General features: G+C 49.4%; 1 protein-coding gene across 2 annotated transcripts in view; it reads left to right on the top strand.

Moving 5' to 3' along the window:
- The window catches only part of LOC129858508 (TSC22 domain family protein 1-like), a 64,217-nt gene extending 52,478 nt beyond the window's left edge, over nucleotides 1-11,739 (top strand). For both annotated transcript variants that reach the window (XM_055927798.1, XM_055927799.1), the window contains exons 2-3: nucleotides 9,192-9,243; nucleotides 9,828-11,739. In XM_055927798.1, coding sequence (XP_055783773.1) covers nucleotides 9,192-9,243; nucleotides 9,828-10,112 — 337 coding nt within the window. In that variant the 3' untranslated portion in view covers nucleotides 10,113-11,739. The remainder of the gene's footprint in view (nucleotides 1-9,191; nucleotides 9,244-9,827) is intronic.
- Nucleotides 11,740-15,495: the final 3,756 nt, after the last annotated feature.

A 15,495-nucleotide genomic window follows, 5' to 3' on the forward strand; every position in this document is an offset into this window, starting at 1 on the left:
AGGAGGCACTTTTTCCTCTGGTCTAAAATAAAATGATAATATCCCAATGCCCAAGGGCAGTGATTGGGGACATTGCCCGGTGTAGGGTGCCGTCTTTCGGATGGGACGTTAAACAGGAGTGTCCTGAATCTCTGTGGACACTAAAGATCCCATGGCATTTATTGTTAGAGTAGGTGTGTTAACTCCGGTGTCCTGGCTAAATTCCCAATCTGCCCCTCATACCATCATGGCCACCTAATCATCCCCAGCTTCCAATTGGCTCATTCATCCCCCCTCCACTCCCCTGTAACTATTCCCAAGAACGTTGCTGTAAATGAGGATGTGTTGTCAGTCAATTATCCTGGGAATAGGTCTGTCTGTCTATTGAATAGGTCTGTATGTCTATTATGCACATAATGTAAAACTCCTAGTTCCCTCTGGGCTACAGAGGTGAATACATACTGTAGACTACGTCCTAAATATAACAGTGCACAATTTTTGAGCAAAGCCATGTGCTGGGCAAAAGTAGTGTAGTATTTAGGGAAGTACAGTGTCAAAGCCTTGGGCCTCTGGAGGTCACCATTGGGATCCAAAGCCTTGGGCCTCTGGTCACCATGGGGATCCAAAGCCTTGGGCCTCTGGTCACCGTGGGGATCCAAAGCCTTGGGGCTCTGGAGGTCACCATGGGGATCCAAAGCCTTGGGCCTCTGGAGGTCACCATGGGGATCCAAAGCCTTGGGCCTCTGGAGGTCATCATGGGGATCCAAAGCCTTGGGCCTCTGGAGGTCATCATGGGGATCCAAAGCCTTGGGCCTCTGGAGGTCGCCATGGGGATCCAAAGCCTTGGGCCTCTGGAGGTCACCATGGGGATCCAAAGCCTTGGGCCTCTGGTCACCGTGGGGATCCACTGCCTTGGGCCTCTGGAGGTCACCATGGGGATCCAAAGCCTTGGGCCTCTGGAGATCACCATGGGGATCCAAAGCCTTGGGACTCTGGAGGTCACCATGGGGATCCAAAGCCTTGGGCCTCTGGAGGTCACCATGGGGATCCAAAGCCTTGGGCCTCAGGAGGTCACCATGGGGATCCAAAGCCTTGGGCCTCTGGAGGTCGCCATGGGGATCCAAAGCCTTGGGCCTCGGGAGGTCACCATGAGGATCCAAAGCCTTGGGCCTCTGGAGGTTGCCATGGGGATCCAAAGCCTTGGGCCTCTGGAGGTCACCATGAGGATCCAAAGCCTTGGGCCTCTGGAGGTCACCATGGGGATCCAAAGCCTTGAGCCTCTGGAGGTCACCATGGGGTTCGCAAAGCCTTGGGCCTCTGGAGGTCACCATGGGGATCCAAAGCCTTGGGCCTCTGGAGGTAACAATGGGGATCCAAAGCCTTGGGCCTCTGGAGGTCACCATGGGGTCGCAAAGCCTTGGGCCTCAGGAGGTCACCATGGGGATCCAAAGCCTTGGGCCTCTGGAGGTCACCATGGGGTCGCAAAGCCTTGGGCCTCTGGAGGTCACCATGGGGATCAAAAGCCTTGGGCCTCAGGAGGTCACCATGGGGATCCAAAGCCTTGGGCCTCTGGAGGTCACCACGGGGATCCAAGACCTTGGGCCTCTGGAGGTCACCATGGGGATCCAAAGCCTTGGGCCTCAGGAGGTCACCATGGGGATCCAAAGCCTTGGGCCACTGGAGGTCACCATGGGGATCCAAGACCTTGGGCCTCTGGAGGTCGCCATGGGGATCCAAAGCCTTGGGCCTCGGGAGGTCACCATGGGGATCCAAAGCCTTGGGCCTCTGGAGGTCACCATGGGGATCCAAAGCCTTGGGCCTCTGGAGGTCGCCATGGGGAACCAAAGCCTTGGGCCTCTGGAGGTCGCCATGGGGATCCAAAGCCTTGGGCCTCTGGAGGTCGCCATGGGTTACCAAACCTTGGGCCTCTGGAGGTCACCATGGGGATCCAAAGCCTTGGGCCTCTGGAGGTCACCATGGGGATCAAAAGCCTTGGGCCTCAGGAGGTCACCATGGGGATCAAAAGCCTTGGGCCTCTGGAGGTCACCATGGGGATCCAAAGACTTGGGCGTCTGGAGGTCACCATGGGGATCCAAAGCCTTGGGCTTCAGGAGGTCACCATGGGGATCCAAAGCCTTGGGCCTCTGGAGGTCACCATGGGGATCAAAAGCCTTGGGCCTCAGGAGGTCACCATGGGGATCCAAAGCCTTGGGCCTCTGGAGGTCACCATGGGGATCCAAGACCTTGGGCCTCTGGAGGTCACCATGGGGATCCAAAGCCCTGGGCCTCAGGAGGTCACCATGGGGATCCAAAGCCTTGGGCCTCTGGAGGTCACCATGGGGATCCAAAGCCTTGGGCCTCTGGAGGTCGCCATGGGGAGCCAAAGCCTTGGGCCTCTGGAGGTCACCATGGGGATCCAAAGCCTTGGGCCTGGGGAGGTCACCATGAGGATCCAAAGCCTTGGGCCTCTGGAGGTCGCCATGGGGATCCAAAGCCTTGAGCCTCTGGAGGTCACCATGGGGTTCGCAAAGCCTTGGGCCTCTGGAGGTCACCATGGGGATCCAAAGCCTTGGGCCTCTGGAGGTCACCATGGGGATCAAAAGCCTTGGGCCTCAGGAGGTCACCATGGGGATCCTAAGCCTTGGGCCTCTGGAGATCACCATGGGGATCCAAAGTCTTGGGCCACTGGAGGTCACCATGGGGATCCAAAGCCTTGGGCCTCTTGAGGTAACAATGGGGATCCAAAGCCTTGGAACTCGGGAGGTCACCATGGGGATCCAAAGCATTGGGCCTCTGGAGGTCACCATGGGGATCCAAAGCCTTGGGCATCTGGAGGTCGCCATGGGGAACCAAAGCCTTGGGCCTCTGGAGGTCGCCATGGGGATCCAAAGCCTTGGGCCTCTGGAGGTCGCCATGGGTTACCAAACCTTGGGCCTCTGGAGGTCACCATGGGGATCCAAAGCCTTGGGCCTCTGGAGGTCACCATGGGGATCAAAAGCCTTGGGCCTCAGGAGGTCACCATGGGGATCAAAAGCCTTGGGCCTCTGGAGGTCACCATGGGGATCCAAGACCTTGGGCCTCTGGAGGTCACCATGGGGATCCAAAGCCTTTGGCCTCTGGAGGTCACCATGGGGATCCAAAGCCTTGGGCCTCTGGAGGTCACCATGGGGATCCAAAGCCTTGGGCCTCTGGAGGTCACCATGGGGATCAAAAGCCTTGGGCCTCAGGAGGTCACCATGGGGATCCAAAGCCTTGGGCCTCTGGAGGTCACCATGGGGATCCAAGACCTTGGGCCTCTGGAGGTCACCATGGGGATCCAAAGCCTTGGGCCTCAGGAGGTCACCATGGGGATCCAAAGCCTTGGGCCTCTGGAGGTCACCATGGGGATCCAAAGCCTTGGGCCTCTGGAGGTCACCATGGGGATCCAAAGCCTTGGGCCTCTGGAGGTCGCCATGGGGAGCCAAAGCCTTGGGCCTCTGGAGGTCACCATGGGGATCCAAAGCCTTGGGCCTCGGGATGTCACCATGAGGATCCAAAGCCTTGGGCCTCTGGAGGTCGCCATGGGGATCCAAAGCCTTGAGCCTCTGGAGGTCACCATGGGGTTCGCAAAGCCTTGGGCCTCTGGAGGTCACCATGGGGATCCAAAGCCTTGGGCCTCTGGAGGTCACCATGGGGATCAAAAGCCTTGGGCCTCAGGAGATCACCATGGGGATCCTAAGCCTTGGGCCTCTGGAGGTCACCATGGGGATCCAAAGTCTTGGGCCACTGGAGGTCACCATGGGGATCCAAAGCCTTGGGCCTCTTGAGGTGACAATGGGGATCCAAAGCCTTGGGCCTCTGGAGGTCACCATGGGGTTGCAAAGCCTTGGGCCTCAGGAGGTCACCGTGGGGATCAAAAGCCTTGGGCCTCAGGAGGTCACCATGGGGATCCAAGGCCTTGGGCCTCTGGAGGTAACAATGGGGATCCAAAGCCTTGGGCCTCTGGAGGTCACCGTGGGGATCAAAAGCCTTGGGCCTCAGGAGGTCACCATGGGGATCCAAGGCCTTGGGCCTCTGGAGGTAACAATGGGGATCCAAAGCCTTGGGCCTCTGGAGTTCGCCATGGGGATCCAAAGCCTTGGGCCTCGGGAGGTCACCATGGGGATCCAAAGCCTTGGGCCTCTGGAGGTCACCATGGGGATCCAAAGCCTTGGGCCTCTGGAGGTTGCCATGGGGAACCAAAGCCTTGGGCCTCTGGAGGTCACCATGGGGATCCAAAGCCTTGGGCCTCAGGAGGTCACCATGGGGATCAAAAGCCTTGGGCCTCAGGAGGTCACCATGGGGATCCAAAGCCTTGGGCCTCTGGAGGTCACCATGGGGATCCAAAGCCTTGGGCCTCTGGAGGTCACCATGGGGATCCAAAGCCTTGGGCCTCTGGAGGTCACCATGGGGATCCAAAGCCTTGGGCCTCTGGAGGTCACCATGGGGATCCAAAGCCTTGGGCCTCTGGAGGTCACCGTGGGGATCAAAAGCCTTGGGCCTCAGGAGGTCACCATGGGGATCCAAGGCCTTGGGCCTCTGGAGGTAACAATGGGGATCCAAAGCCCTGGGCCTCTTGAGGTCACTGTGGGGTCACAAAGCCTTGGGCCTCAGGAGGTCACCGTGGGGATCAAAAGCCTTGGGCCTCTGGAGGTCACCATGGGGATCCAAGAACTTGGGCCTCTGGAGGTCACCATGGGGATCCAAGACCTTGGGCCTCTGGAGGTCACCATGGGGATCCAAAGCCTTGGGCCTCTGGAGGTCACCATGGGGATCCAAAGCCTTGGGCCTCAGGAGGTCACCATGGGGATCCAACGCCTTGGGCCTCTGGAGGTCGCCATGGGGATCCAAAGCCTTGGGCCTCGGGAGGTCACCATGGGGATCCAAAGCCTTGGGCCTCTGGAGGTCACCATGGGGATCCAAAGCCTTGGGCCTCTGGAGGTCGCCATGGGGAACCAAAGCCTTGGGCCTCTGGAGGTCGCCATGGGGATCCAAAGCCTTGGGCCTCTGGAGGTCGCCATGGGTTACCAAACCTTGGGCCTCTGGAGGTCACCATGGGGATCCAAAGCCTTGGGCCTCTGGAGGTCACCATGGGGATCAAAAGCCTTGGGCCTCAGGAGGTCACCATGGGGATCAAAAGCCTTGGGCCTCTGGAGGTCACCATGGGGATCCAAGACCTTGGGCCTCTGGAGGTCACCATGGGGATCCAAAGCCTTGGGCCTCTGGAGGTCACCATGGGGATCCAAAGCCTTGGGCCTCAGGAGGTCACCATGGGGATCCAAAGCCTTGGGCCTCTGGAGGTCGCCATGGGGATCCAAAGCCTTGGGCCTCGGGAGGTCACCATGGGGATCCAAAGCCTTGGGCCTCTGGAGGTCACCATGGGGATCCAAAGCCTTGGGCCTCTGGAGGTCGCCATGGGGAAGGTAAGCCTTGGGCCTCTGGAGGTCACCATGGGGATCCAAAGCCTTGGGCCTCTGGAGTTCACCATGGGGATCAAAGCCTTGGGCCTCAGGAGGTCACCATGGGGATCCAAAGCCTTGGGCCTCTGGAGGTCACCATGGGGATCCAAAGCCTTGGGCCTCTGGAGGTAACAATGGGGATCCAAAGCCTTGGGCCTCAGGAGGTCACCATGGGGATCCAAAGCCTTGGGCCTCTGGAGGTCACCATGGGGATCCAAGGCCTTGGGCCTCTGGAGGTCACCATGGGGATCCAGATGAGAGATACAGAAAGACTAGATCTGTTAGAATGTGTTTTGTTTGGCTCTCAGACCAGGACAACTGATGGAAAGTCTGGTTCAACGCCTAATTGGTTGTATCATGACTCATCCAGGGTTGTGTACCAAATGGCACCCTTGTCCCTGTATAGTGCTCTATTTATGACCAGAGTGCTATGTGCCCTGGTCATAAATAGTGCATTATGGGGAGAATATGGTTCCATTTGGGAGACTGTAATGAGTCATATATCCTGCTGGACCCTTTAGGCTGGAGCACACGTAGCTCAATGGACACTGGCTGACAGTTTCCCTTGTAGCGTATAAACGATAAGAGGACTGAGGGTAATATGGCTGAGGAGAAAATAAACAGGAGGACTCAGGTTGATATAATATGGCCAAACATTGTTGTTCAAATACAAGTACTTTGTTTACATTGTCATGGTTAGCGATGCTTCTCTCTCTCTCTATCTTTTTCCATGTCCCTCTCTCTCCCTCTCCCTCTCCCTTTCTCTCTCTCTCTCTCTCTCTCTCTCTCCCTCCAGTATTTAGATAGGAAACAGTACAATACACTTTTTTTGAATACCAGGAATAAGCCATGACCACTGTAACCCTACCCTAGAGAGTTTCCAACCAGAGACAATAGATGTAATACTCTTTCTAACTGGCACTTTATTCCCTATGCACTACCCTATGGGCCCCAGGTAAAAAGTAGTGTACTACCCTATGGGCCCCAGGTAAAAAGTAGTGTACTACCCTATGGGCCCCTGGTCAAAAGTAGTGCACTACCCTATGGGCCCCAGGTAAAAAGTAGTGTACTACCCTATGGGCCCCAAGTAAAAAGTAGTGTACTACCCTATGGGCCCCAGGTCAAAAGTAGTGCACTACCCTATGGGCCCCAGGTCAAAAGTAGTGCACTACCCTATGGGCCCTGGTCAAAAGTAGTGCACTACCCTATGGGCCCCAGGTAAAAAGTAGTGTACTACCCTATGGGCCCCAGGTCAAAAGTAGTGCACTACCCTATGGGCCACAGGTCAAAAGTAGTGTACTACCCTATGGGCCCCAGGTCAAAAGTAGTGTACTACCCTATGGGCCCCAGGTCAAAAGCAGTGCACTAAATGGGGAATAGGGTGCCATCTAGGATGCAGTCTAGCCCTTTCTACAGCCCTGCCTGGCAGCTCCACAGCACAGTGTGGAATCACAAGTGACAAGGACTATTGACACTAATATGTTGAACGTGGTGGTGTTAGATCTGGTTAGTGTACAGACCAAACTGGAGTCACACCTAGCTAATCGGATCCGACGGGTTACAGAACAATTCCTTCCTCACAAAACGCAGTGCAGTGCAACTTACTTTTCTTATATGAGCTAAAATAGCGACACAAAGGGGTGTTGGAGGTGTTCAACTTTTAACTGTGTTGCTATACAGTGACTGCACATAGCAACAAGGCAGCTGTGATGGTGCATGTAACTAGGTAGGTCTATCTATGGATGACAGCATTGGCCCCTATAAGATGTTCTTATGCTTAAACTCTTGCCTGATAGTGAGAGCCTATTAAGGACAACAAAACCACAGTGCATATTACAAATTAATTATAATATTTTTTTTAATTCCATGCATCAAAATCCTAAATGCTCACCAAGTAGACTTGTTATGAGTCCTCCAAAGATATATGACGCCTGAAAATATTATTTCTGAAGAAGTGACATTTCAACTCTCGCCACCAGGTGGTAGCAGAGCTCTAAAGGAGAGGAAGGGAAATAACCAGAGCCTTGCAGTGGGTGGAAAAGTACCCTTATGAAGAAGGGCTTCCCCAAAACTTCCGTTTGCAACAGGCTGCAATGTCTTCTACTGTTGCACCTGCAGATAACACCGACTCAAAACAATAAACATTATGTAGACATCCTGTTATAAACCAATAATACATGCAATTATTAATGTATTCCATACATTCAGATTCTAGTTTGCCTCTATAGGCTATCTGTTTCATAATCTCGCTTTACTGTTGCACGTGGTCCCTGACAAATGAATCATTTAATGAAAAAGAGCAATATAATAGATGTACTAGGCCGATAATAATTCTACACAATTCCGTTGTAGCATTTCCTTAAAAAGATTATCAACTGATGCAAAATAACAACGAGAAAAAACCAAACCAACAGTTATTCCTAGTCTGCATTTGACATGTCAAGCAACCTAAACCCTTTTTACTCAAAAGAAATGCGCGGGGAAAAACCCACAGGCACACACGTTTTGGTGCAGTTTTTTTTGTTTGTTGCCTGTTTGCTTCAGGGTGTAAATGAATTGGGTCTCCGGGTCAACTGAGTGCTTAGTGTGTTTGTAGGAGTTCAGAAAAGGGGCAGAGGGGAAATCATGCCATAAGGCGTATTTGCATAAATGATTCTCCGCGTCAGATGACGTCAGGAGACAGTTCGGCTATAAGCGCCGCCGGTAGCAGGAATAGACCCATTCGCAGAAACATAACGTGGCTCACATCATCTCCATTAACCTACCGCACTACACTCACCACAGAAGCAACCGAATCGAGTCAGTCGAGTGATTTAAGCTGAATACAGTAACCTAGAAGTGTATCTAGACAGGTAGATTTATCTACTCAACCAATCGCAAACGTGGCGAGAAGCATTATCCAAACGAGTCTGCTGCTAAATTTGAGTACGGAGATCTTCAAAACGCCAATGGAGGTTGCAGTCTATCAGTTGCATAACTTCAGCATCTCATTCTTCTCCTCGTTAGTAGGAGGAGATGTGGTGTCTGTAAAACTCGACAACAGGTAAATAGAAAAACCGCTTTGCATTCTGTGTGTTATTGATGCGTAATTTGTGCGTTATATATTTCATTCAAATATTTTATCTAAATTGTTATAATTCGACATAGTCATATTTATTTCTTTACAAATAGATTAAGCAAAGTAAGGTTATGCTGGTATTCGTTATGATATAATTGGAAGTACCGTATTGTACATGTCTAATGCTGTGCAGACTTTGAGTAATGCAATTTGACTCCAACCCGCCGCGTGTCTCCTTTTCAAACGCATAAAAGTGGAGTATCTTGAAACAATGTCGATACAAAGTAATACATTTCATGTCATAGTTTGCAGCGCGCAACAATATATCTAGCCAGCTTGCAAAAAAAGGGCTGAATTGTAGGACAATGGTAGGCAGGCATGCTGGTTTTTCATACACATGCCCAAACTCAAATAGGTTAAGACAAGGTTCATTCATAGACACAAAAAAGCCTAAACACAAATTAAATAAACATTTGTGATGATGGCATTACGTGGCAATTGCATCTCAAAAGACTCAAAATAAGTGATCGGTTATTGTGCCGTAAAGGCAGTCAGGTGTCAGCATCTATATGAGCGCGTCATAACCTGCCGGTACTTACTAGAACACGTGTTCCTTTCGATCCAATGCTCTGATCTGATATGTTGACTTACGGCTTCTCTTCTTCTCTCCTCCACAGTGCCTCGGGTGCTAGCGTTGTTGCCATTGACAACAAGATAGAACAGGCAATGGTATGTATCAGCAGCAGAATTATACACTTTATCGTTCATATCATCACTCATAGTAGCCCAGTCACTCTGGGCTATTCCATATCCCACCACATTCATTCACTTTGCCCATAGTCATCATTTTCTATATGTTGATAATCATAGTAGACTAGGCTTCAGTCAAGTACTAGTATACTGTAGTACCGTAGAAGCATGGTAGTCTGTATGTGCCTGCAGCTTTGGGTGGCTACAGTACTGCACGCTCAATACATGTGATGTGGCATGGGACTATGTTCTTTCTGCTGCATTCTGAGTCAGACAGGGAGGAAGCTATAGATGTGCACAATAGCAGTCAAGACTATTACCTATTTAGTTTACAGATCAACTTTTAAACCTTAATCCTGGCCATGTGAGTACAAGTCTCTGTAACCACATGGCCTGTTACTACATGTTACTACAAGTGTTTGTAAGGCACGCTAGGTTAAGCTTAAACTATGAATCACATTACATGGATAGTTTTGTGGTCGGTTTGTATGAGTTGCACAGAACTCTCTCTCTCTAAACAGACGTCTCTAACAGTAGATCTCATTCCTTCTCTCCTATGTTAGGATCTGGTGAAGAACCACCTGATGTACGCAGTCAGGGAGGAGGTTGAGATCCTCAAGGAGCAGATCAGAGAACTGGCTGAGAAGAACAACCAGCTAGAACGTGAGAACAGCCTTCTGAAGAACCTGGCCAGTCCAGAACAGATGGAGAGCTTCCGCGAACGGGTTCCGTCCGACTCAGACGCTCTGGTCCCCCTGCAGCTGGACAACCAGTACCAGCAGCAGGCCCAGATGGGACTCCATAACCCTGACCAGTCCTGCCCCTTCAGTGCTGGCTCTGCTGTATAGGTGGCTCTGCCTTTGACCTCCAATTGTAAACTGATCGTCGCTGCCAACTTCAATGAAGCTGTCTGTAACAGATGATGAAACACACAATTGATGAAAAGCACATGAAAAGACGCTCTAACTAGCGGCTATAGGCTGAAGCTATACGCTAAGATAAGCCCGTCCTACGACATCTAGACTCTTTCTCTTTAGACAAAAGCGCTAAACGAGAGGGCTCACATGTAGCCAGCCGGAGAACGCTTGCATTGGGACAGAGGGGAGGCTCCGGCCTTCTGGGGTCAGGAGGGCCAACCCTTCAGCCATTCTCTACCACCCCTGCTACAGAGGGGGGAGAGGGCTAAGAGACAGGGCTGGCCCGGAGATCTGATCCTGTGGATGCCTCTCCAGGTCCAGCCACGGAAAAGGAAATCTTTTCTCAAGACAGATGGCCCTCCAGTCTCCACTAGATCCCCATTTAACTAGGCAAGTCAGTTAAGAACAAATTGCTCCCTTGTTCAGGAGCAGAACGACAGATTTTTTACCTTGTCAGCTCGGGGATTCAATCCAGCAACCTTTCAGTTACTGGCCCAACGCTCTAACCACTAGGCTACCTGCTACCTGAAATCCATGGGGATTTCTTCTTCTAGCTGCTGATAGTACAAGCTCTGAGTAGTTCGAAAATATCTCAGCCATCTTGTGACTGTTTCCACCTGCCACCATCTACTGATATTCTCTGTCAATATTCCTTATTAAGAAGCAACGTGTCTTTAGGAAACCAAACCTGAGCTCCAGTTGAACGAGTAGAGGAGGAGGAGGAGGATCTAGGAGATCCTGGACTGTTGCTGGGAGAGAGAGGCCTGTTGCTTCTCTATCTCAACCTCGCTGGTGATAGGAGATGCTGGACTGTTGCTGGGAGAGAGAGGCCTGTTGCTTCTCTATCTCAACCTTGTTGGTGATAGGAGATGCTGGACTTTTGCAGGGAGAGAGGGGCCTGTTGCTTCTGTATCTCAACCTCGCTGGTGATAACTGATTACCATAATCATGATTCAGAACATCATAGCTTGTATTCTTTGCAGTTGGGGTGTGCTGCTCATGGGGGAAAATCCTGCTATTTTATGTTTGTTTTGTGATTCTGAACAAAATGGAATACTTGTTAATAGGAGCATTGTAACTGTTCAGTTAAATGATTTATTATGGGGAGGGAAGTATCTAATACCCAGTATGCCTAGCTCTGTACATTTTACTAACATGTTCAGAGTAGTGGGCTGGAGATGAATTTGAGCAGCTGATTTTTCTTCTAAAGGCTGTGAATGCGATCCTGACCTAGCAGGCATGTTCTGCGTGTTCAGATGCCAACCTCAACTTGAATCAATGGCATGACTATAGTGCCTATCTCCAGAAGAGGAATACCAACATTTCCACAATGGACTTTTGGTAGTTTTCTAACTACCAAAGACTTCGTCTCATTACTACTCCAAACGAAACCAAGCAACCTGGACCATGTGTACATCGTTCACAGAGAGAACTCTTGTTAGCGTGTGTTTTTTTGTTATAAACGTTGGGTATTGTTGCTGTATTGTGTCCATGAAGCAGGTATTTGTAATGATGGATGTACAATATCCATTTGCAATAAACCTTCTGTTTACACTAACGCCATGTTGTTTCCCCTTCAGTTGTTCTTACTCACAAGGGTATTGCAATCTACATGGAGAGTAACAAGAATATATAATGAACTATTTAGCATACAGTGACCACTCGCAACAACACGAGCTTCAAGACCCACTGCTATTGTGTTTAAGTTATCTAAGATTTGAGAGTAATTATGTAAAAGTAAAGGATTTATACGTAGGCTTACATGTTGAAGCTTAATGATGTTTTTGCAAGAAAACATTGGACATCTAACCAATGATCATTTAACAGACGAACTAAATGTAGCTTACATGTGTAGGTCAAAGAAAATCCACAACATTTTCTGAAATCTTTGTCCAAAGCAGCACATCTGAACTTTTCAAACAACAAAGTATGTAATAATGGTTGTCCAAGGGGTATCTAGCCTGGTAGACGAAAAAATACTTTGTTCCAAAAAAACAAATCCTTCCACCATATTGGCAGCTAGTGTGTTAATGGCGTGTGTCTGTGTTGGTTTGTGGGTTCTCTACTGTCCTGGTCCTGGTCTGGGGGCTCAGGGCTACTCCCATGAAATGAGAAAAGGAGTGAGAATAGTAGGTTAGGACAGCATTGCCAGCAATGACAGCATGATGGGTAAACCAACAGGAGTGGGTATAGTAGGTTAGGGCAGCATGATGGGTAAACCAACAGGAGTCGGTATAGTAGGTTAGGACAGCATGATGGGTAAACCAACAGGTCTCAGTCCACTGACCGTACATATCTTGTAGCATGATGGGTAAACCAACAGGTCTCAGTCGACTCACAGTACATATCTGGTAGCATGATGGGTAAACCAACAGGTCTCAGTCGACTAACAGAACATATCTGGTAGCATGATGGGTAAACCAACAGGTGTCAGTCGACTAACAGTACATATCTGGTAGCATGATGGGTAAACCAACAGGTCTCAGTCGACTAACAGTACATATCTGGTAGCATGATGGGTAAACCAACAGGTGTCAGTCGACTAACAGTACATATCTGGTAGCACGATTGGTAAACCAACAGGTCTCAGTCGACTCACAGTACATATCTGGTAGCATGATGGGTAAACCAACAGGTCTCAGTCGACTAACAGTACATATCTGGTAGCATGATGGATAGACTAACAGGTCTCAGTCGACTAACAGTACATATCTGGTAGCATGATGGGTAAACCAACAGGTCTCAGTCGACTAACAGTACATATCTGGTAGCATGATGGGTAAACCAACAGGTCTCAGTCCTGTTTTTCCATATGACAGAACACATGAAATGAGTCATCTTATTTAGGTTGAGATTACATCAGGTCTCTAGTCTTACATAGAGGCTGAGATTACATCAGGTCTCTAGTCTTACATAGAGGCTGAGGTTAGGTCTCTAGTCTTACATAGAGGCTGAGGTTACATCAGGTCTCTAGTCTTACATAGAGGCTGAGATTACACCAGGTCCCTGGTCTTACATAGAGGCTGAGGTTACATCAGGTCTCTAGTCTTACATAGAGGCTGAGATTACACCAGGTCCCTGGTCTTGCATAGAGGCTGAGATTACACCAGGTCTCTAGTCTTACATAGAGGCTGAGATTACATCAGGTCCCTAGTCTTACATAGAGGCTGAGATTACATCAGGTCCCTAGTCTTACATAGAGGCTGAGATTACATCAGGTCTCTAGTCTTACATAGAGCCTGAGGTTACATCAGGTGCCTAGTCTTACATAGAGGCTGAGGTTACATCAGGTCCCTAGCCTTACATAGAGGCTGAGATTACATCAGGTCCCTGGTCTTACACTAAGAATAATGCATTGCTGTCATGTATTATTATTTCCATTACTGTACCTGTATGTTATTGGTTGGCCATTTTGATGAGGCTTGTCTCTATAGGCTTATATCACATTGTGGTACCAGTTCTCTCATTCTATTTTGAGGTTATTTATCATGGTTGGTTACGATGCTTTTGCGTAAGGACTGTGTGCAAGAACGGTTGTTTTCTTTTTTACTAGCGCTATGGTCTCCATTAAAGTAATATAATTAGCAGAGCATACTGGTTGTTTGGCATGACAAGCTGTTAGCATGATAGCACAAACAGCATGGTACTCAGGCTAGTAACACAGGCAGCATGAAGATAATGATAGACTATGTCTTCTCCAGATCTATGGTGATAAAACTAGTCTAGACTGGTTCAACCAATTAAAGTGTCCCAGTGACAATTTGTTGTGTTAACCTATCATTGAGTCCTTCGTTAAGGAACACTAAGCAGGAACTACTGAGGTGAATCAATGTCCAGTTTTTCGAGAATCTGAGGATGTTCTCAAAACAGAATTTGTTGGGCCTAGTCTCCGGGTGACTGAAACACCAAAAGTGTCACAAGAACTGACAAGACCCGTGTCAAGGTTTATGACACCACATTTGCATGGTGTTGGGCTGCTTGGTTTACGAGACCACATTTACATGGTGTTGGGCTGCTTGGTTTACGAGACCACATTTACATGGTGTTGGGCTGCTTGGCTTATAAGACCACATTTACATGGTGTTGGGCTGCTTGGTTTACGAGACCACATTTACATGGTGTTGAGCTGCTTGGCTTATAAGACCACATTTACAGGGTTTTGGGCTGCTTGGTTTACGAGACCACATTTACATGGTTTTGAGCTGCTTGGTTTACGAGACCACATTTACATGGTGTTGAGCTGCTTGGCTTATAAGACCACAGTTACATGGTTTTGGGCTGCTTGCTTGCTTTTATAGAGTTGCAAATCCAACTGACTTCATTCTCAATTTCACAAGCTGGTACTTGGGTCCTGTCCTTGACTGACCATCAGGTCCAGTATGAATGGTGCGGTCCAGGGTTAGTTTCCCTTAGTTCACATATTGGTCTTTGATATAGTGTGGATAAGGCCTGGAATGCTTCAGGATCTGAAGGACAGTTCATTTTGTTTGGAAAATATTTCAAATCAAATGTTTATTGTCACATGCTTCGTAAACAACAGGTGAATATTAACATTGAAATGCTTACTTATGGATCCTTCCCAACAATGCAGAATCCCCCCCCAAAATATATATATGTGGTAGTGTGATGCTGTTCCCCTAGACCAGGGCTGCTCAACCCTCTTCCTTGAGATCTACCGTCCTGTAGGTTATCAGTCCAACCCTCTTCCTGGAGATCTACCGTCCTGTAGGTTATCAGTCCAACACTCTTCCTGGAGATCTACCGTCCTGTAGGTTATCAGTCCAACCCTCTACCTGGAGATATAACGTCCTGTAGGTTATCAGTCCAACCCTCTTCCTTGAGATCTACCGTCCTGTGGGTTTTCAGTCCAACCCTCTTCCTGGAGATCTAACGTCCTGTAGGTTTTCAGCCCAACCCTCTTCCTTGAGATCTACCGTCCTGTAGGTTTTCAGTCCAACCTTCTTCCTGGAGATCTACCGTCCTGTGGGTTTTGAGTCCAACCTTCTTCCTGGAGATCTAACGTCTTGTAGGTTTTCAGTCCAACCCTCTTCCTGGAGATCTACCGTCCTGTAGGTTATCAGTCCAACCCTCTTCCTGGAGATATAACGTCCTGTAGGTTATCAGTCCAACCCTCTTCCTTGAGATCTACCGTCCTGTGGGTTTTCAGTCCAACCCTCTTCCTGGAGATCTACCGTCCTGTGGGTTTTGAGTCCAACCTTCTTCCTGGAGATCTAACGTCCTGTAGGTTATCAGTCCAACCCTCTTCCTTGAGATCTACCGTCCTGTGGGTTTTCAGTCCAACCCTCTTCCTGGA

The sequence above is a fragment of the Salvelinus fontinalis genome, chromosome 6, assembly GCF_029448725.1.
Source record: "Salvelinus fontinalis isolate EN_2023a chromosome 6, ASM2944872v1, whole genome shotgun sequence".
Taxonomy (NCBI): domain Eukaryota; kingdom Metazoa; phylum Chordata; class Actinopteri; order Salmoniformes; family Salmonidae; genus Salvelinus; species Salvelinus fontinalis.